Source organism: Mus musculus, chromosome 4, assembly GCF_000001635.26.
Source record: "Mus musculus strain C57BL/6J chromosome 4, GRCm38.p6 C57BL/6J".
Lineage (NCBI taxonomy): Eukaryota > Metazoa > Chordata > Mammalia > Rodentia > Muridae > Mus > Mus musculus.
The window spans coordinates 109,127,550-109,150,765 of NC_000070.6; the positions used below are offsets into that span (position 1 = coordinate 109,127,550).

The following is a 23,216-nucleotide window of genomic DNA, read 5'->3' on the forward strand; positions in this document are numbered from 1 at the left end:
CCCACGGGTGAGAGATGTAGAATTACGATGATATGGCTGCTTTGCTGATGTTTTATAACTATTTTAAAGATGAAGTAACTAACACTGAAGTCAGATGCAGTGGCATACACCTTTAATCCCGGCAGCATGGAAGCAGAGGCAGAGGCAGAGGGATCTCAGTAAGTAAGGGATCTCATAGGGAACTACAGGACAACCAAACCTACATAGAGAAAAACCTTGTCTCAAATCCTGCCCCCTCAAACAAAACAAAACTGGAGTTGAAAAGCAATGATTACATCAACATAGATTTCCCAAGTAGGAGAAAGGCAGGGCCAGGGCAAGGCCCCCAGGCCCCCAGTCATGATCTAAAGCATCCCTGCTTACCCACTTCTCAAACCACACATGTAAGCTCAGACAGTGCTGGGCTTCTGCCTATGTACCACGAGCATGTATCACTAAAGTGGGCTCTCTCATTTCATGAGCTTCATGTTAAGAGGGAGATGTATGGGTAAGAGACGGATGTACATGAAGCCCACACTGCTCCTAGCAAAAACTAGTGTTCAAAGAGTCCCTGCTAGGATTACACAGCAGCGTGCTCTCGGGCTGCAGGAGGTGGAAGCACAGCGGAGGCTTTGAGAGAGATTCCCTTTTACTATAATGGCAGCAAAAGAACGGAAGGATAGGCCACGCTGTGCGGGGCCGTGGATGACTAAAAGCATCTAAGTAGACAGGGAGGGAGGTGTGGAGGGCGGTAAAGAACTGGAGACCAGTACAAAGCAAAGCATGGAACTATAAAGACTTACATGGAGAGTCAGTGCAAATAGAATAGGAAGTGGAAGATAAACTCAACTCCAATGAAGACAGCCTCAAATTACCTATTAAGTTTGACTTTATCTTATAAGTACTTGCAGCTCTCTAGGTCAGTGATTCTCACACTTCCTAACACTGTGACCCTTCAATACAGTTCCTCATGTTGTGGTGACCCCAACCATAAAATTACTTTGGTTGCTAGTTCATATAAATATCTGTGTTTTATAATGGTCTTGAGTGACCCCTGTGAAAGGGTCATTCGACCCCCCAAACCACTGCTTTAGAGGGCTTTTTCTCACATATTAATGCCTCGGATTTCATCTATGATGGTTGTTCACTTAAAGGATGCAAATGAGACTAAATTGGTTGGGATAGAGCTGCTGAGATACATACAGCAAAGCCCTAACCTGGGCGTGGCTGGAAGCTTTATGAAGACAGGAGGTTAAGAATCATCTACAGAGTTTAGCTGAATTTATGAAAATGGCAGAGGCAGCTACATAGTAAAGGAAGGGCGCCATGGTCACAAAGAAATCAAGGTCACTGATCCTTGAAGAGGGAAAAAACATTTTTCCTATAAAATATGTAAAGCAGAGAAAAAAGTTAAATCTCAAGAACGATTGAAGCAAGCGGGTGAGCCATTGGCCAGGGAAAGATGTCCCTGGCCCCTTGTCACTTGCAGCAGGCAAGAAAGCTAGCCCTGCCCCTCACTGGATGCAGCACAACAGAGCTGGCCCTGTCATGGGAACAGGTGAGCCAGTCCCTGAGGACATGAGAGCTGGAGAGCTGGCCCTGCACTTTGCTGGCTGCAGCATTAGGTAAGCTAGCCAGGGCAGTACTGGAGAGCAAGCCCTGGTGGTGTGGGTACAGGAGAGTTGGCAAGCTGACCAACTCAGCTACCACCCAGCCTCAGATCCAGGGCTTAAGAATTAACCCACCCCAACACCTACCCCTCCTAGGAACTGCTGGAGCACATGAAAGGGCAGGTCTTACAGATCCATGCAGGATCTCCATGACACAGCAAAACTACAGGATATCTGAGAGGTGTCCCTGTGAGGATCCAGTATTGATGGTATAGCTGAAGCCAGACACCCCGACCTGGACCTATGACTCACTGTAATGAACATTTATAAGTAAAGATGTATGGACAAAAGGGTATACTGTGGGGCACACTACAGCTTCTACTACAAGATTTGTTGTTGTTGTTGTTCTTTTTCTTCCTTCTCTTTTGTGTGGAGGTTGCAAGGGTAGAGGGCAGATACGAAGGGATGGGGAGAGGAGTGGGATTGGGGTGAATAATGTGAAATTCACAAAGAATCAATAAAAACTTTTAAAAAAAGAACTATTGAAGAAGAAACATCTTTCGATATGAAGAGAACAGTTATTTTGTGGGGGACAAGGTCTGTTGGATATTTCTATGCAATTCTGGCTGGACTGGAACTTACTATATAAACCAGGGCAGCCTCAAACTCAGCAAGATCTACTTGCCTCTGCTTCCTAAGAGCTGGGATTAAAGGTGTGTGCCACAATGTCAGGCTGAGAACAGGTTTATATTAGATTCTAAACCTAATGAAAAGATCTCACTGTGGAAGATTCAACAGGAAATCAGCAAGAGGTTATTAAAACTGCTGGAGCTGGAAACACATGTCAGTGGTGGAGTGCATGTCTGGCATGATGGTCAAACCTGTAATCTCAGCACAGGAAGGTGGAGGCAGGAGGGTCAAGCTCTAAGATATGCTCAGCTATACACAATGAGCTAGCCTGGGCTACATGACCCTCCTTTTTTTTATTTTTGAAAGAAAGACAGAAGGAAGGACCATCCAGAGACTGCCCCATCTGGGGATCCATCCCATATACAACCACCAAACCCAGACACCATTGCATATGCCAGACGATTTTGCCGACAGGACCCTGATATAGCTCTCTCTTGTGAGGCTATGCCAGTGCCTGGCAAATACAGAAGTGGATGCTCACAGTCATCTATTGGATGGAACACAGGGCCCCTAATGAAGGAGCTAGAGAAATTACCCAAGGAGCTAAACGGGTCTGTAACCCTAAAGGAGGAACAACAATATGAACTAACTAGTACCCCCCAGAGCTGTGTCTCTAGTTACATATGTAGCAGAGGATGGCCTAGTTGGCCATCAATGGAAGGAGAGGCCCTTGGTCTTTCGAAGATCCTATGACCCAGTACAGGGGAATGCCAGGGCCAAGAAGCAGGAGTGGGTGGGCTGGGGAGCAGGGCAGGGGAAGGGTATAGGGGGCTTTGGGGATAGCATTTGAAATGTAAATATCTAATAAAAAGAAAGAGGGCGGACTTATAAGTAGTGGTGGATAGCCCATTAGAGATAGAGAACAATTAAAATTGGGATAGATGCAGTCACCTCACTTTTGTGGCTTCCTTATAACAGACACTAAAAGCAAAGGAAACAGACAGTAGTGGCATCAGGAATGGAGAACAGAATGATAAATGCATAATACAAACTGTCCGGAGACAAATTCTAATGGTGTTGGGAAAAGCAATGCTAAAGAGGTAGGCCATGAGGTCTATACTGGGAAATAAGGTAAATAAAACTGGAAAGACACTAAAATGGCTGGGAAAAAAAAATGGATTGTAAGGCTCAGACCAACATGAGGAAGAGAGGTTTGGAGGAAATAAGATAAGAGAAGGGGATGAGGCTAAGAAAGCACTCTGATGTTTGAGGTGGTGCAGGTCTTAGTAATAACCAGGATAGAGCAATGCTGTTTACTAGTCAACGTAGGAACAAAGTCCAATGGAAAAGAGAGCACACGCAGGTATGATGAGGAAGAAGTGGCTCATAAGCATATGTCTTTGGCTATAGGGACAAAAATAGGTAGTTAATAGAATTGATGTAAGTAAAGCAGACGGATGAAAGAGAAGAAGGCAGCAAAGGAGCACCTACTGATATAGATTCTAATCAATGGGCTGCTGAATCTCCACCCCAAGGCCCTCCAAAAGAGCCTATCTCAGTGCCTGACAGTGCGTTACAGTCTCCAAGTACTCAACAACTAACAGTGGAAAGGAATGCCACCCACTTACGAGTCACCTCGGTCATTTCTTCACATAACTCACAGTTGTTGAGCACTGGTAGACTTCCAGGCACAGGAGAAGGAACGAATGGCAGCTGACGGTTATGCAGCTCTTCCAACAACAAGACGCAATTCCAGATTACACTGGACTCACGTAACTATCACAATGATGTTAAGGAAGAGGCTTTGTCACAGTCCTCATCAGAATTCAGTCAGAGAGGTCAATGTTAATGAACAAATGCTAAGCCACTGCACTGGGCTACAAACCAGACATTCCAGCTCCTGAGTGAGCTTCACCACACCCACTGCCGCTGAGAAGACACTCCTGCCCAAAGGAACACTCACTGCATATTTCTAAATGTTCTGTCCTCTCTATTCACTAAGTTTAAAAAATACAAAGAACTTCCATATTATATCTGTCCTTAAAATACCAAAGCTATCAAAATCTAAAACATCTCAAACGTATCTCTTCCTTCCCGCTGTCCCCAAAACATGTAAGCTCTCTTCTTACTAAACTCTAATTCTGATCCTAACACTGGATCGAAGTTGGTACCTGAACATAAGGAGTTACCTAGGAACGGAAGTTCCGTATACTTTTATGAGAGCAGAGGCACAGCACTCAGGAAATAGAGGCAGGAGGATCTGAGTTCAAGGCCAACACAACAAGATGCTGCTATCACCAGTGTGCCAACAATACTTGTGAATTGTGTAATGGCTAAGCACAGGAAGGTCCTTGGGCTTGGAGGATGGGGGCTTGCCTTCATCTGCTCTACCAAAGAGGCCAGTTCTGAGCCAAGCTGTGAAAAAGGGCAAACGGCATTGGGTGTGGGGAAAGAACATCATTCAGAAGAATGTGGAGGCCAGGAAGCTTTAAAGTGTGTTAAGGGAAGTCAGCACACTCCATGGGTTTGCAGGGGTCCTACAGCAGAGGCTCCAAGGCTGAACAAACACCAGACACTTGAATGTCGCTTTAGCCAGGCAAGTCAGAAATCCTGTCTGTCACATTCAACACAATTAAATCTAAAACAGCTACCTTCTAAATTGGACCACAAGCCTGTCCAAAGTATGCATTATTATTTATGGAACTGCCTAAACTAAAAAGAAACTGGTAACAATCATGAAATTGCTTTTAAAAACCATACGGCAGAGTAATCTACAAACCCCTTCAACTCCATATTCATTGTCTCCGTCCCTTAATAACCACATCATCAAACGCTGCTTTCTAAGCCTCTGCTTGAACTCTCAGCAAGTAGTAGTAAGACCTGAGGTGACCCTTACCAAGTCAAGACAATTTCTGGTGTAAGACAGAATTAAAAAAGAGGGAGTCACAAAGCACCTGGTTTTCTACAATTCAAGCCTAAAAATAAAACAAAACCCTCTAACAGTGGCAAGCTCCTTAGCAGCTAGGTATAAGCAAGTGCTTTCTCTATGCTACAGAGGCATGGGCTGCTTCTGTTACTCACCCTGTTCTGTTTCCTATTCCGAAGCCACTAGAGCTGGGGTTGGGTGGAGACATCTTCTATCCTATTAGCAATGTGTTTCTCCAATCCATCTCAGTTCCATGACTAAGAAACTCTGAGTGGCTACCATCAGACACATGACAGCAGTTAAAGTGAAAGCACGCTATTAATTTTTTTTTAAGACAGGATCTCAGACTGTAGCCCAGGCTGCTCTTAAACTCTCAGTGATGGCTCCTGGCTCGGCCTCCTGAATGCTGTCACCATCAGCCACTGTACATGTCACTGTTACTGACTATGGGCCTAGACTTCCTACAACATGAGGCTGAAAACTACTGCCACCAGCCTCACTGCCCCAAAGGGGAGAGCCACCTGAACATAAGCTCTGCTCAGAATAAACAGAATCCACGAACAGATGCGAGTCTGAGGGCTGCTAAGTACAAACTTCCCTGGATTTTTTTGTTTTTCTTGACTCATTTTGTGGTGAGTCCACTTTTACTTTTTTCCTAATGAGTATTGACCATGTGTATGTGATAATAGCCAAATTCTACTAACATGAAAATGAGGTAAACTCTTAGCACTTATTATTATGTCTAACTTTATAATCTGGCTTTATTGATAGTCCAATATTGATATAAAATATTTAAAAGTAATTCTGGCACATTTTAACAAAACTACCTTACACTGTCTTCATTCCTGTTTGTTTTTTTTTAAAGAAAAATCAATATTTTGCCCTATAGAAAATAGAAAAAAATAAATGTCTGTAACTTTATTATGTAACACTAGAAAACATGAATAATCAACTCAGAAATTAAGAGTTCTCATTGTATTATATCAGTTATTTAAAAAATACTCTCCTCCCGCCAAAGAAAACCACGAGCACCATGTAGCGCCTCTTACTTGAAGCTGAAGAGTATGGCGAAGAATAGTTTCTTCTAAGGCATGGATCCACTTCTCTCGCTCGTCTGCATCTCGAGCTAGAACGAAACAGTAGAGGTCAATGTGTTATTTCCTTCACAGGCTCAACATAAGGAAGTATCTGACTGCTTACCCAGATTCACTATCTAGGCAGATTTACAAGATACTCAACAACTCTAACAAAAGGAATAAGTATGTTTAATAATAGGTAGGTTACTTATGCCTCAGGCCAACATTCTCAGGGGGGGATGACCAAAAAGGCTGGACTGATTATTTTTTAATTGCTTCATTAACAGGTGAAGGGGTTTTAAAATGTGACACATATTCACACATATTCCACAGAGAGGAATACCATTCAGTCAGTAACAAAAATAAAAATAATGATTTGTGGCAACATAGACGGAATGCATGAAATAAGCCAGGCATAGACACATAAGCACCATACAATCTCCCTTGTCTTCTCCCAACAGTGGAAGTCACAGAGGTTGATGTAGGGTGCAGTTGTGAGAGGGTGCATAGAGTCAAGGGGGAGGCGTGAAGATGAAGAAAGGGCAGATTGGTATGTACTAAGTTACATTAGCCAGAAGAAAACAGCTCTGGTGAGCTGTTGTACTGCTGGGTTACTGTCAATACCAATAGCTAAAAGAAAGAATTTTCAAAGTTTTTACCATAGAGAAGTGATTATGTTTGCAGACATAGGTAGGCTTAGCTGATTTAAAATAACACAATGTATATATGCATCAAGGCATATGCAGGATCTTAATTTTTTATCTATCAGTTAAGAAATAAATTTAACTTAGATAAACTTTTAAAAAGGAAGGAAGAAGGAAGGAAGGGAGGGAGGGTGGGGGGGAAGGAAGGGAGGGAGGGAGGGAGGGAGGGAGGGAGGGAGGGAGGGAGGGAGGGAGGGAGGGAGAAAGCTAGCAAGCCAGGTGGAGGTGGCACACGCCTTTAATCCCAGCACTCAGGAGGCAAAGGCAGGTGGATCTCGGAGTTTGAGGCCAGCCTGACCTACAGAATGGGTTTCAGAACAGCCAGAGCTGTGTGGAGAAACCCTGTCTCAGACACCAAAAAACACAAACAAAACAAAAAACAACAAAAAAGAAAAGACAGACAGAAGACAGTTACCATAAACCAAAGTAGTAAAGAAAAACAGTCAGTATGTTGTAAAGGGCAAACATCTGCAGGAAAGGGCTAGTATTTCGGGATGCTGTTTCCCTGGCAGCATTATAACTTCCTAAGGAGGAGTTGTGTACTGGATGATGAACTTAAGATCTGTCAGCATGTGTGCCAAGGGTAGTTGGCAAGAATTTGAAATAGAACCTACAAATCTTTTTAAGAGAAAAGTTGAAGAGCAGGGCCCACTAGCACAGTGGCTCTCAACTGGTGGGGTGTGACCCCTTTGGGAGTTGAATGACTCACAGAGGTCTCCTAAGACCAGTGGAAAATGATTCATAACAATAGTAAAATTATGGTTCTAAAGTAGTAACGAAAATAATTTTCTGGCTAGGAGATACCACATGAGGAACTGTATTAAAGGGTCGCAGTATTTAGAAGGCTGAGAGCCACTGCATTATTAGCAAAAGGGATTTTGGTTAATTAGGCTATGTCTTGATTGGGATCCCAAAACGGCTTCATTGTGGAACTAAGGATAAATCAGAATTAAAACAACTGCTTGGTCATATACGTAGGCCTAGAAGATCTTAATACCTGAAGTAGACTAAAGAACCCTCTATACTAGTGACTCTGGCTTAGCAAAGGGGGTGACAGATCTCCTCTAGAGGTTGCTGACTTTTTCTTTCTTTGTTTCCTTCTTCCCTCCCTCCCTCCCTCCCTCCCTCCCTCCCTCCCTCCCTCCCTCCCTCCCTTTTTTCCTTTTCTGGGACAGAGTTTCTCTGTGTTATCCTGGCTGTTCTGAAACTCACTCTGTAGACCAGGCTGGCATTGAACTCAGAGATCCGCCTGTCTCTGCCTCCCAAGTGCTAGGATTAAAGGTGTGTGCTATCACCATGCAGTAATGACTTCTAAAAACAAATTTTCAAATATAGTCCAGCACACATGTAAATACAATCAAATATACATATGGAGGTGCTTCTGCAGATGAAGCCACACATAACTGAACACCAAGACTAACAGGAACTCCAGATTAGTTTATAAGTAACCAAGTGGTATTTTTAAATTCTATTTATTTATTATTGTATTACAGTAAGACTGGTAGGGAGGTTAGAGGACAATTTTGTAGTCAGTTGCTCTACCTTTCCTGTATTCTAAGGACTACATTCAGGAAATGCTGAACCATCTATTTGGCTCCTCATTTTATTTTTCAAATAACCAAATATGAATTCTCAAATTATAATAAATTTTAAATATATATAACAATCAAAATTAAGAACTCAGTGAATGAGCTCTAACAGCAATTAAGACAATTAGAGACCTGAAAGAGGTTGTAAGAAAGAGCAATGGCGGCAGGCAGTTGAGGGATATAAAGTACTCATAGTGGGCTGGAGAGATGAGCCAGAAGTTAGGGAGCTCACTGCTCTTCCAAAGAACTCGAGTCCTGTTCCCAGGCCCACCCTGGGCAACCCACAATCACCTGCAACTCCAAAAGGTAAGAAAATGTAATGTACCCATGATTGGAATACTGGAGGGGAGCAGGGTGGACAGGGAACAGATGTGAAAGCCCGCTGAGGAGAGAGAAAAGCAGGAATAAAGTGGACACAGGGAAGGAAAAGAGCCCATCATTCCCTGGGGGCTTGGGTGCATTCCTAGGTGACTGAGTGTCAAAGCTTTTGACAGCACCTGCAAAGGACAGGATACCCCCATCTGCTAAGAAAATCGCATGAACAAGATTACGAAATATGTTTACAGCCAAAATGCACTTCATGACACTTAGTAGCTGCATACCATGAGTTTTTCTGACGAAATCTTACCACAATTACGAATCATGCTGACACTCAAGATGTCTTATCGCCTATGACCCATATCATAAGAATTCATAAGTCACTGTACATGCTTTCTTTTACCATAGGTAAAAATATACCAAAACAGTTTAATCTTTCAAATATAGCTACAGTTCCAACCCACAAAAGTCATGCACACAGCTGCTGCTAAGAAACTTTACCTTCAAGAAGTCTGAGCTTCCTCTTAAGTTTGTGCAGTACCCTCCAAACCCACACACACACACACACACACACACACACGCATGCTGCCTGTATGTAATAAACCACAGTCTTACTTCATGCTGACTGCCTTCCTTTCTGAGACTTGACTTCACTGGGTGGAGGTTCCTAAGGGACACCCACCTCCCTCCAGGGGTCATGGCTGGCAACTTCAAGTTGCACTGCACGTTGCTGGTGACACTGCCTGGGTGAGAATTTTCAAAAATTGATGAAAGGCATTAAGTCACAGATTTCAGAAGCCTTTGGAATCCCAAGTAGGTTATTCACTATAGAATCAAATCCTTGAGCAAATACTGAAGGCATTCTCAATACTCCAGAGTAAAATGGCTGGATAAACCATAGAGAATTATGTAGGTATATATTCTTTAAAAAGACTAGGAGTGATTTCTTTAGAGAACCCAGACAGACTGTTAAGTAAAAAGGCCAAGTTTTAAAAATTAAGGACCTTGATTCGCTTTGAACTTCTTCTGTGCAGGTTGGGAGGTGTGGATCTACTTTCACAGCTGATATCTCATTTTGTCAACACAATTTATTGAACAGGCTGTCATTTTTCCAGTGTGTGTTTTAGACACTTTTGCCTAGAACTAGGTGGCCAAAGAGTGGCTCGTGAGTAAAAGCACTTGCCATGCCAGCCTGACGACCAGGTTTGATCCCTGGAGCCCGTGATAGGAGAGAACCAACCCCTGCAAGCTGGCTTAGGGGTGCAACAGGCATGCTGTGAGCACAATCCTGCCTACACTCACACACAGGAGGGGATGCATCAGTGGGATGAGCGAGAAGAGGAGAGAGTCATCAAAAAAAAAAGAAAGATTCTGATGGAAAATGCCAGAATGAAATGTTTGATTGAGGCCCACTCACACACAGGCAAACCAAGTGATGCTAACTTATACTCTCTTGGTATCAACAACACCCCTGGATCAACTGCTGAAACTTGAGAGTCAGCTGATCAGGTGACGTTAATCAATCAGTGCCAATTTCCTTACATTAGCATTTCTTTTTTTTTTTTTTTTTTTTTGGTTTTTCGAGACAGGGTTCTCTGTATAGCCCTGGCTGTCCTGGAACTCACTCTGTAGACCAGGCTGGCCTCGAACTCAGAAATCCGCCTGCCTCTGCCTCCCGAGTGCTGGGATTAAAGGCGTGTGCCACCATGCCTGGCTTACATTAGCATTTCTAATGCTAATGACTGCACTGCACATATGTGGGGAACTTGCCATTTTCAGGACAACTTAACAGAGGTTGGTTTTCTCCTTCTGCTATGTGGGTCTCAGGGTAAAACTCAGGTCATGTCCACACATTTGGTGGCAAGTGCCTTTACCCACTGAAAGATATCACCCAGCCCAAGACTGAGATTTTTAAATATAATTTTTAAAATTTAAAACAAATATTATGATAATAAAGCAAAACATAGCCTAAATAAATGGAAACATGGCATTCATGAAGCACTCCCATTCTATAATACTCAATTTTAATTCAATTTCTAGGTTAAATAAAATGCTAATTAAAATTCAAAAACCATTTTTTGAGGTTTGCAAAGCTGATTCTAAAATGTTTCTAGAACTGCAGAGAGTACAGAGTAACACAGACCTTCCTGAGGAGAGCGGTACCTTTGTTGGAGAGTCTCGGCCAAACAAGAAGTCATATGAAGTGGTCGTGAAAGACTGTGGGCAGTTACTTACCAGCCCTCACTGCTGACCTGCCCACAACCTAAGCCTGGCTGCAACTGAGCATGCTCACTCGCTCTGAAGAGCTTCTCCTCCCTATGCAGCTGCTCCCAGAACCTCAGCGCTGAGCTCACTGCTTGCACCACCTCTAACTCTCTCCTCATCTCATTCAGCTCCCTCCAGGAGGCTGCAGAGATCTGCTCACTTGCCAGCCCTATGGTACTTTTCCATCAAACTCCAATAAAACTGTCCTCAAGTTTCAAAAAAAAAAAATATGGGGCTAAAGGTGCAGCTTAGTTAATAGATAATGTTTCCCAAAAGGCAGAGCCCAAGTTCAAGGTTATCATTGGCTACTGGAACAAGAATGAATAAACTGAAAGAGAGTAGAAACCAGAAATAGGTCTCAATGTGTAATGCAGACACTTGATTTGAGGCAAATGTGCATTAATGTGCAGTAAGAAACAACTGTTTAGTAAAAGGCACTAGGATAATTATGAAGAAAAATGAATGAAATCTAATCCTACCGATACTATACATAAATCAAGCCCAAATGTTTTTCTTTAGATTGTAATATGAAAGAAAAAAACAAAATTTGAAGTGAAAGAGATTATCTTCATATTTTGATATAGTAAATAAATATCTCCTAAAGGGGACACAAAACCACCAATTACAATGAAAAATGGCAAAAATCGGTGTGTGTGTGTGTACTCAAAAAGCTCTTGAGGTAAGAAGGTTAGAGGTGAATTTTACAGATTTTTTAGACATTAAGTTAATCTCGAAATGTTCTCTAACATCCACCATGCCTCTTCATATATGATGGAGTCTGTTTTATACCCTCTGAGCCAGGAAGTTGTAATTTTTGTCTATGGTTCTCAATGAGAGGCATACTTATAACATGTCCTGGTTAACATATACAAGTGTATGGATACATATGTACATATAAAACCAGAACATTAGGTTCATAAAACAATACTTGTTCTTACAATATATTATTAATATTCGTTCTCCTGCTCCCTCTCCCCTCCCTCCTCCCTTCCCCTCTTTTCTCTTCTCATCTCTTCTCCTTCCCCCTCCCCCTCCAACCCCTTCTCTCTCTTGCTCTCACCTGGAACTCACTTTATAGACCAAACTGGCTTGGAACTGGTAGAAATCGCCTTTCTGCCTTCCCCAAGTACTGAGATTAAAAGTATACAGCACAAAGCCCAGCATATTGTCTTTTTAAATTTCACTTTTGAAAAAATAAAAAAGATGATGGAGAACAAGGCTGAGGAAATGGCTTAGCGGCTAAAGTGCCTATCACACAAACATGAGAACTTGAGACAGGATCTGGCACCAACCAAAAGGTAACCCCAGCACTGGAAAATGGAGACATGGGAGCCTAGGGATTCCCTGGCCAGCCAACATAGACAGCTTCCTGTTCAGTGAGAAACCTGTATCAAAAATTAACATAGAGATTGACACAGGGAGACATCCAACAATTGACTTCTAGCCTCCACATGCACACAGATACACACACATGCACACATGCCTCCCCTTCCCCCACATGAATGCCGACTTGCACTTACTGAGCGAGATTCAAAGGCTCATGAGATGGCTCAGCCGTTAAGGTGCTTGCAGCCATGTCTGAAGACCTATGTTTGATATCCACTACTCAGTGGAAGGAGAGAACTGACTCCTACAATTTGTCTTCTGACACCTGTGCAGATACTAGTGTATCCACACACAAACACACATAAAATAGGAAAAATCCATTAACTATTAAATCAACTCTTTGGCAAAGGTTACTGTAAAGCCATTTCAATTTCCCACAAAACAACTCTCATCATTATCTCTTACATTCTATGAGGTAAAGGCCTAGAGGGTGGCTCCTGGGTCCAAACCCAGGTCATTCCCAGCTCTGCCCTTAAGAATGAATCAATTCACATTCTTCTACATGATAACCGCCAGTTGTGCCAGCACCATTTGTTGAAAATACTGTCTCTTTTCCACTGGATGGTCACCTGGACCTTCACACTTTTTTTATGCCCTCTGAGCCTTAAGTGTCTCATCTGTACTGTGGGATGACAATAGTATCGCCTGTGAGGATGATACTATTGGGAGGTTGGGAGGTTTAAGAAAGTTGCATAATATATTTATACTAGTTCATAAAGTAGGCTAAAATATCTAGATAGTATTGTTAGACACACAGCCACAAAAAAGATATATTTTAATAATCAAACAAACAGCCAGAAAAAAATCATTAATAAACTGTAGACAAAAGAACCTGTAGGGGAATCACCATCAAGCTGTACTACAGAGCAATTGTGATTAAAAACTGCATGGTACTGGTACAGTGACAGACAGATCAATGGAATAGAATTGAAGACCCAGAAATGAACCCACACACGTATGGTCACCTAATCTTTGACAAGGGAGCTAAAACCATCCAGTGGAAAAGAGACAGCATTTTTAACAAATGGTGCTGGCACAACTGGCGGTTATCATGTAGAAGAATGCGAATTGATCCATTCTTATCTCCTTGTACAAAGCTCAAGTCTAAGTGGATCAAAGAACTCCACATAAAACCAGAGACACTGAAATTTATAGAGGAAAAAGTGGGGAAAAGCCTCGAAGATATGGGCACAGGGGAAAACTTCCTAAACAGAACTGTAATGGCCTGTGCTGTAAGATCAAGAATCGACAAATGGGACCACATAAAATTACAAAGCTTCTGTAGGGCAAAAGGTACTGTCAATAGGACAAAAAGGCCACCAACAGATTGGGAAATAATTTTTACCAATCCTAAAACTGATAGGGGGACTAATATCCAATATATACAAAGAGATCAAGGAGCTGAATCCAGAAATTCAAATAACCCCATTAAAAAATGGGGAACAGAGCTAAACAAAGAATTCTCAACTGAGGAATACTGAAGGGCTGAGAAGCACTTGAAAAAATGTTCAACATCCTTAATCATCAGGGAAATGCAAATCAAAACAACCCTGAGATTCCATCTCACACCAGTCAGAGTGGGTAGGATCAAAAATTCAGGTGACGGCAGATGCTGGCGAGGATGTGGACAAAAAGGAACACTCCTTCATTGCTGGTGGGATTGCAAGATTGTACAACCACTCTGGAAATCAGTCTGGAGGTTTCTCAGAAAACTGGACATAGTTCTACTACTAGATCCAGCAATACCTCTCCTGGGCATATATCCAGATGTTACAACTGGTAATAAGGACACATGCTCCACTATGTTCATAGAAGCCCTATTTATAATAGCTGGAAAGAACCCAGATGTCCCTCAACAGAGGAACAGATACAGAAAATGTGGTACATTTAATTTACACAATGGAGTACTACTCAGCTATCTAAAACAATGAATTTATGAAATTCTTGGGCAAATGGATGTATCTGGAGGATATTATTCTGAGTGAGGTAACCCAATCACAAAAGAAGTCACTTGATATGCACTCACTGATAAGTGGATATTAGCCCAGAAACCTAGAATACCCAAGGTACAACTTCCAAAACACAAGAAAATCAAGAAGGAAGACCAACTCGTGGATACTTCATTCCTCCCTAGAACAGAGAATAAAATATCCATGGAAGGAGTTGAAGAGACAAAGTTTAGAGCTAAGACAAAAGGATGGACCATCCAGAGACTGCCCCACCCGGGGGCCCATCCCATAATCAGCCACCAAACGCAGACACTATTGTATACGCCAGCAAGATTTTGCTGAAAGAACCCTGATATAGCTGTCTCCTGGGAGGCTTTGCCAGTGCCTGGCAAATACAGAAGTGGATGCTCACAGTCAGCTATTGGATGGAACACAGAGCCCCCAATGTAGGAGCTAGAGAAAGTACCCAAGGAGCTGAAGGGGTCTACAACCCTATAGGTGGAACAACAATATGAACTAATCAGTACCCCCAGAACTCCTGTCTCCAGCTGCATATGTATCAGAAGATGGTCTAGTTGGCCATCATTGGGAAGAGAAGCCCCTTGGTCTAGCAAACTTTATATGCCCCAGTATGGGGGAACGCCAGGGCCAAGAAGTAGGAGTGGGTAGGTAGGGGGGCAGGGCGGGGAGAGAGTATAGGGGACTTTCAGGATAGCATTTGAAATGTAAATGAAGAAAATATCTAATAAAAAGAAAGAAAGAAACTGTTTGTAGGACTGGAGAGACGGCTCAGCGGTTAAGAGCACTAACTGCTCTTCTGAAGATTATGAGTTCAAATCCCAGCAACCACATGGTGACTCACAACCATCTGTAACGAGATCTGATGCCCTCTTCTGGAGTCTCTAAAGACAGCTACAGTGTGCTTACATATAATAAATAAATCTTTGGGAAAGAAAGAAAGAAAGAAAGAAAGAAAGAAAGAAAGAAAGAAAGGAAGGAAGGAAGGAAGGAAGGAAGGAAGGAAGGAAGGAAGGAAGGAAGGAAGGAAGGAAAAAAGAAAGAAGGAAGGAAGAGGAACTATTTGTAAATTCTAATTCCCAGTAATGCGTGTTTTATATAACCCATGGAGGGAAAACAATATTTGTCCATTGTTACTGGATTTTCAAGGTTTTGATTTTTTTCTTTTAAAAAGGCATTATGTGTATGGGTGCTTTGTTTATGAATATGTCCAGTGCCAAAGGAGGTCAGAGAGGCTGTTGGATGCCCTAGACGTGAATGTTAAGACAGCTGGGAGCCACAATCTGAGTGCCAGGAACTGAACCCATATACTCTGCAAGAGCAGCAAGTGCTCTCAACAACTGAGCCTGCTCTCCAGCTCCAAATCTTAGCTTTGTTGGTACAGTTATTGCAGCTCCTAAACTAAACATACTTAAGAATCTCAAATCTTTAAGAAGACAACCTTCCTCAAAGTATACAACCCAAACCACATACAGCAGATCTGAACACAGTCTGACACCCCACAGCTGACCATGTCTGCTTCTCTACGTAGGAATCTGTTTTCCTAATGTTGTGCTTTCTTCTCCTTTAAGACACACAACTACTATGAACAGATGACTGCCTGTTTGCAAAAGGAAGTAGAAATTTGGCTGCTTTGCAACTTAAGTAAACAGAAGAATCAACCTTTATAGGAAGAACTCATTTCTGACAATTATTGCAAAATAAAATATTACTCAAAAACCATGTTCACAAGATTAACTGCTCAGACACTCCCAAATATCTACTGAGCCCCCCAAATGCTTGAGGTGTGAATGTCTGGGATATGAGCAAGCATAAGACAACCCACGATCTCCAGTAACGTACCATCTCCTGGAAAATACAATGGCATGCCTATTATTATAGGCAGACTGAACTGTGCCCCATACTCTCATGTGTTTCAACACTCCATCCCCAGCTGGTGGCACTATTTTGGGAGATAGTGGACTCTTAGGGATGTAGGGCCTAGCTGGCAGATGCAAGCCACCAGGGGAAGACTTGAAGGTTATAGCCTTCCCCACTTCTGTGCTGTTCTTGGTATCCTGTCCTCCAAGAGATAAACAAGACCAAGACTACCAAGACTGAGCAGCTATCACTGTCTTCCTACCCTGTCACCATGGACTGAGTCTCCAGGTTAAGTGGCACACCACACCCCAACTTCCCTAGGTCAGCTATGTACTTCCTGAGTTCTGGATTGGAATCTGGTCCACATTTTCTTGATTCTCTAACACTATCATTTTCTTAGCAGCTAATCCGGTACTCACAATTATAGAACAAATGGTCATTTGTCTGCTAGAATGGTGCCTTTTCTCAGTGAAGTCTCCTGACCAGCCTTGTCTTTGCTTGCTTGTTTTTCCCTGATGCTGTGATAAAATGCTTTGATAAAAAGCACTTGAGGGAGAAAGGTTTTATTTTAGCTCAGTGTGCCAGTCACAGCAGGGAGTCAGGGCAGCAGGGGCTCACAGCAGCTCATCACATCTACCCACAAGCAGAAAGCAACAAGGATGCTGTGGCTCAGTCCCCTTCCTCTTTTTATCCAGTTCAGGACCCCAAGCCCGGGGGGTCCTGCCTACAGTTAAGATGGGTCTTTCCATATCACTGAATGCAACCAAGATTATCCTCCACAAGCACGCCCAAAGGCCTTCGTCCCAGGACTTGCTTCTACAGTCTGTCAAATTCACAATTAACAGTAACAATCAGAAGCCTATGCCTTTAACATACATACAGCTCATGGTTATTATTTATTGTCCATCTCTCCTGCCACTGAATACTAGGCTCCACAGAAGCAAGGTTCTTTACTTCTTGACATATCCCAACCAGCTAGAAGTTCATCAGGAAACAATTGCTCAACAAAATATTTGCTGAATGAGAACTGATGAGTCACTGATCTTATTACTAGGCTTTCTTTTCATTTGTTTATTTGTTTGTTTATCTATTTATTTACTGAGGCAAGGTATGTATGTAGCTCTGGCTGTCCTGGAACTCACTATAGAACCCAGGCTGGCCTTGAACTAAGAGATCTGTCTGCTTCTGCCTCCCAAGCACTGAGATTACAGGCATGCGCCACCAGGCCCAGCAAGTTAGAGTTCCTAAGAAATTATTTTTGCTTGATATCTTATTAAATCTTCCATAATTGGCTCCTTCAAAGATTTATTAATAGTTATAGCTGAAGTCTCTAAACTGTCAATGTGCATGTAAATATTTACAAATGTGTTTCTCCTCCACAACGTCTGTTTTGACTATCTAAAGCAATGTCGTGAGTCTCCAGAGCAGAGTCAGCACTATATTAGACAGTTTGCTCATTCAGTCAAAGACAATGAAAAACATGAGCTCTTTTCTATTCATTCATCAATCACATGCTTCTCAGTCATTTTTACTCAATAAAAATCCTTGATATGCAAATATATACTAACACTTAGCTCCTGCAGGGACTGTCTATACTGCTTTAACTTCAGGTTAAAGGACTTTAGGACATGGAATGTAGGAACATTTAAGAAGGCTGTAGTTTTAGAGAACTGACATAGGCATTAATCAGGAAACTGCTCAGATAGCATAGAGACCAAGAAGGGGGCGAGGGAGTAATGGGGAGGCAGTGAGTGTGAGCATAAGAAGGGATAAAGACCCAAGCCACGTTACAGACTTAGGAGACAGAGGAGGAGCGGCCAGTGGACAAAGTGATGGGCCTTTCCATCACACAATACAAGGAGAGGCAGACACAGAACAAGAAAAGATTCAGTTAGCTTGAAAACTGGAGGTAGAGTACCACAACACAGAGAAGAGGGCTGGCAAGCCCCAACTGCTGGAGCCCTCAGGAATCAGAAGAGGACTGTCAGTCCAGGCCAGCCCAGCAAAACCTTAAACAAAACACAACAAAAGAATATACAAGATGAAAACCAAGATGACTCCAAAATTTTTACTTATGGCTTAAAAAGCCTCTGACGTAGTCAATCCTAAAATCTGATAAGCCTCAACTGTCAGAAGTGGTTTGTTTGCTGTTTAAAGTGTGTGCATGCACATGCATGTGTATGTAGGTGTGTGTGCACACGTGTACAAGTTGTGCATGGGGTGTGTGCATTTGTAGGGGGGTCTGCATTTGTATATGTGCATGAACATGTATGCATATATGTGTATGTGTGAAGTCAGGCATTTTCCTCAATCACTCTCTACCTTATGTTAGTCAAGGTCTCTCACTGACGCTAAGCTTGTCACCAGCTTTTCCCATGGGTTCTAGGAATCCAAACTCAGGTCCTCGAGCTTGGGTGGCAGTGCTTTATCCACTGAGCCATCTCTCTAGCCCTAGAAGCTAATGGTACAATACCTGCGTGCAATCCCAGCACTCTGGAAGCTTAGGTGGGAGGATTTGAATTCAAAACCAGCTTGGGATACATAACAAATATCAAGTAAGCCAAAGCCATATTTCAGGACTTGTCTTTAAGAAAATAATAAAAGTTTTACTGAATTTATGAGTAAGAAGTATTCAAATACATGTTATTATGGGAAAAAATGAGAATTTCTCTTTAATGCATTTTGGGATGAGAGGGAAGAGTGGGGCAAAAGAAGGTGATTTTAAGGGGCCAAACCAAGTCTCAGCTCACAAGGAGACATACAGAAGGTCAAAAGGAAAGGAAGATATAATCACTTTACTTGGATTAATAAAGAAAAAAAGGGGAGGAGAAATCAATGCCTATTTAAAAACAAAAAAAGCTGGGCGTGATGGCGCACACCTTTAATCCCAGCACTCAGAAGGCAGAGGCAGGTGGATTTCTGAGTTCGAGGCCAGCCTGGTCTACAGAGTGAGTTCCAGGACAGCCAGGGTTACACAGAAAAACCCTGTCTCTCAAAAAAAAAAAAAAAAAAAAAATTCAGGAAGGAGCTAGGTGTGGCAGCTCATGCCTGAATGACCAGCACTTGGAGAGCTGAGTCAGGGGGATCACCCCTCAGTTCAAAGCCAGTTTGGTCTAGATAGAGTTCCAGGTCCAGACTGCAGGGTGAGACAAGCCAATAAAAATGAAATAATAAGTAAAATTTATGAAAAAGACTAAAACAAAGCAAGTGACACGTGAAAAATGAATCAGCTACTAATTCTTTTGTTTGCTTTTGAAATAAACAAGATCAATTAGATAAGACCTAACAAAGTAACAGAAGCCTACAAGAAATTATAATAATGAATGTATGCTACTTTATAAAATGCTTATACTTTAATAAAATGCTTAGAAAAAACGACATTCTTTAGCTCCTGGGGGGGGGAGCTTTTGTACTTAAAGAGAAGTGTGCGCATGTTCCTGTGGAGTGGAGAAGCGGGAAGGCATTTCTGAATTATCAAGAACAACATTCCATCTGAAGGTTTCATTCTGGCTCCAGTTTCTCCAAGGAATTCTGCTCAGGGCAAACAGCAGCAAGCCACTTCCTCTCTCTTCTATATTTAGCTCTAAGCTGCTAATACAATATCTTTGCCTTTCCTTCAGAAAGGATACACTTCTAGATCAAGACTGTAGTTACAACCCTGCACGTCCCACAAGCTTCAGCCCCATCCTCTAGAAGACAATCTAGACACAGCTATCGAATGTCATCGATTCAGCACTCACGACAAACACAATTTATGTTTATGCAGATCACTGTGCACCATCACCATTTCAGGCACCACTTCAGTTTTCCTAGGAAAACCAAGTTTCTGAACAGAACAAATAACTAGGAAGATGTGTTGGGCTTTTTCCCCTCGAACACTTTGAACTGCTCCCTCTGCTGGCGTAAGAAGAGAACTGTGCAGCATGACCAGAACTGAAAGAAGATGGAGCACAGGTCAATGTCTGACTCCCTGGTCATTAACTCCATTCAGGGAACATCCCCATGCGTCCTGTGGCTAGGCTTCCAAGCCTCCCTAATAGTTGGTGACAGAACTGAGCATGCCTTGTGATGTGACTCACTACCATGTGACCAATGTCCCAGTTAACCTTGCCTCAGTGGGCCCAGGCAGTGTCGACCTCTGCTTGGATATACACTGAGCACAGAAGAACCCTGCGACACCTACTCCCATGAAACACTAATACTGCAATGGGAGAAAGTGACGTGGATACAAAGGGGCTCCGGTATGATAAAATATAAGTCAGAGTGACTGACCCAGAATCACAAGAAAGTAAGGTGGAAACAAACAGTACTGTATAATGAGAATTGTCAATATAAATCTTGGCCCTGTTACTTCCTGCATGTGTGACCAAAAATACAAATTAATACAAGCCTCAAGCCCACCCCTGGATGGTGAGGATAAAAATATCTACCTCACTAGGGTGGGTTCGATCCCTGTGAAGGACCAGCATAACATTAAACTGGCCCTTAGCGGCCAGGCAGTGGTGGGCCACACCTTTGATCCCAGCACTCTGGAGGCAGAGGTAGGTGGATCTCTGAGTTCAAATCCAGTCAGAGTGAGTTCCAGGACAACCAAGGCTACACAGATAAACCCAGTCTCCAGAAATCAAAAACCAAACCAGAATAAAACAAAACTGGATGAAGTAAATTGAACCCTAGAGTTTTCTACATATGTCTAACGGCTTGTAGAAACGTTCCTTTCATTATGAATCTTTACTCTCTCTCTCCACCAGCACACACCAAGCAATGTGCCCCAAACTGAAAAGATTGCCTACTAAGTAAGATCCACAGGTCTCCTCCCAAGGTTATATAATATATAAGCAGCACTTGCTTGAGACAGAAGACTGATGACTGCCTGCAGGGAGCTCTAGCAACTGAAGCTTCCAAGAGTCACCGCCCATGCTGAGATGTGGCTTTCCATGACACATTTCCCTTCAGTTGTCTGTGTTCCCGAAGTAACCCAAATAAACCCCCATTCCCACTTACCGCTCTGCTATGCCCTCTACCGCATGGTACACTAATTATGCCTTGGAAACCATGAGCTGAATGGGATTTCTCACCTTTAAGTTGTTTCCATCAGGTATCTTGTCATGGCTACATAAAAGTTACCTAGTAGCCACAGGAAAAGTTGTTCTTAAACATACACAGGACTGAAGGGTCAAGGAAATGGCATTGTTCTTCCCTTCAGGAAGAAGGACTGGAGTGATAATTAGCGTCATCTTTTCAATACTCTCCTTAGATTGTTACATTGAAAATTTATTTTAGTGAGTAAGAAAAATGAATTGTGGAATAAAATGTAAATTACTAACAAAAATAAAAATGGATTAGAGAGGTAGGTCTAACTGGCTACTCACTATACTGGAGTTCATAATTAAACTTGGGAAGATTATAATTTCAAATATCTAGGGAGGATTGAAAGTAGAAAACAAATTAAGAAGAACATAGGTACACTAGCGAGATCTAATCCTCCCACAGCAATATAACCAACTCCCAACACACGAGTCCAGCTCTATCAACCCACACAAATATCCCGAGTACCACTGAAATTAAACCAGCTAATTACAGAATTAATTAGAGCTGATTCACTTCCTTTACATGAAATGTGTGACTTTTTGTACTGGAAACATTACCACATAAAAATCAGAAACATAACATAACAGAGGAAACATCTTAAGTCAACCCAAGACAGTGACATCTGTTCGCTGGTGATAATGCTGAGCTAACATTGCTCTCAAAGTAGAAGACAGTCAAACCTATAACCATGCTTTAGCCTAATGACTTACCGTCTATTCTAAGCATCTTGGCCATGTGGGTGTGTGCTAAGTTGACTGGTATTAATGCAGTGAAGCACTGATGCACTGATATACTTGATCAATAGGACTTTTTTAAAAATTAAATACTTTTCTTCAGTATTGAGCACTAGGTTGCACTTTAGTAAACAATCAGGCTTTAATGGACTGAGCTGAAAGCAGTGGTTTATCAGGCCAACCACAGGTGACTTTTTCCATGGAGACTTACATAGCTCTAACTTAAGCTTCTTTTCCATCCTTAAAAGTGGTATATTTTATCTCAGGAAACTTGTGTCACTATAAAATATTCCAGATAAATTTAACTAAAGTTTGTACTGTTTAATAGATGTCCTCAGTAAAGCTCCCCCCTCCCCTGTTTTTGAGATAGGGCCTCACTATGTAATTTAGTCTATGTTCAAACTTACAATCCTGCCACCACGCCTAGATGCATAGTTTTCACCTTTTAAAAAAAAAATATTTTTTTACAGATCAGGTTTGCTGAAGCCAAGAGATCCCTTCAATACAAATGAAACCATGCACACTATGGGCAATCTACAATCAAGACCAAGTCATTTGACACTACACCTCACTCATCTATACACTGAGGACGATTCTAAGGTTGTTGCAAGAGTAAACTTGTATGTAAGTACAGCTACTTATCTAGCCTCTGGATCTTAAGCTTTCAAGTGTATTATAATCCCTGGAGAGGACACATTCCAGAGCTGCTGAGTCACAGGGCAAGAGAGGCATTCCTAGCACACCCCCCATGGTGCTGAAGCTCTATCTGCAAACACACTTTAAGAACCACTGACCTAACTAGGCAGTGGTGGCGCACACCTTTAATCCCAGCACTTGGGAGGCAGAGGCAGGTGGATCTCTGAGTTCAAGGCCAGCCTGGTCTATAGAGTGAGTTCCAGTTCCAGGACAGCCAGGGCTACACAGGGTTTTCAAAAAACAAAAAAACAAAAAAACAAAAAAAAAAAGAAAGGAAAGAAAGAACCATTGACCTAGATGGAGCTGAGCACAAATCTTGGCTCTACCACTTGGGCTTCCTAAAACTCACTTTCTCCAACTCTAAAACAAGAAGCTAAGCTATCTG

The 23,216-nt window shown here is 42.3% G+C and overlaps 1 protein-coding gene and 1 long non-coding RNA gene across 16 annotated transcripts in view; one reads left to right on the forward strand and one right to left on the reverse strand.

Annotated features, from left to right (window-relative positions):
* Osbpl9 (oxysterol binding protein-like 9) overlaps positions 1 to 23,216 on the reverse strand; it is a 141,128-nt gene that overhangs the window by 66,405 nt on the left and 51,507 nt on the right. For 13 of the 15 annotated variants that reach the window (NM_133885.4, NM_001368727.1, NM_001346502.2 and 10 more), the window contains one exon: positions 6,195 to 6,271. In NM_133885.4, the coding sequence (NP_598646.4) occupies positions 6,195 to 6,271 (77 nt within the window). Of the gene's footprint in view, positions 1 to 6,194; positions 6,272 to 9,333; positions 10,365 to 23,216 lie in introns of those variants that run through there. The other 2 variants (NM_001355191.1, NM_001355190.1) reach the window with 1 other exon arrangement.
* The window catches only part of Gm52703, a 32,042-nt gene continuing 14,412 nt past the window's right edge, over positions 5,587 to 23,216 (forward strand). The window contains exons 1-2 of the long non-coding RNA XR_003955256.1: positions 5,587 to 5,777; positions 22,606 to 22,759. This is a non-coding gene — a long non-coding RNA (predicted gene, 52703). The remainder of the gene's footprint in view (positions 5,778 to 22,605; positions 22,760 to 23,216) is intronic.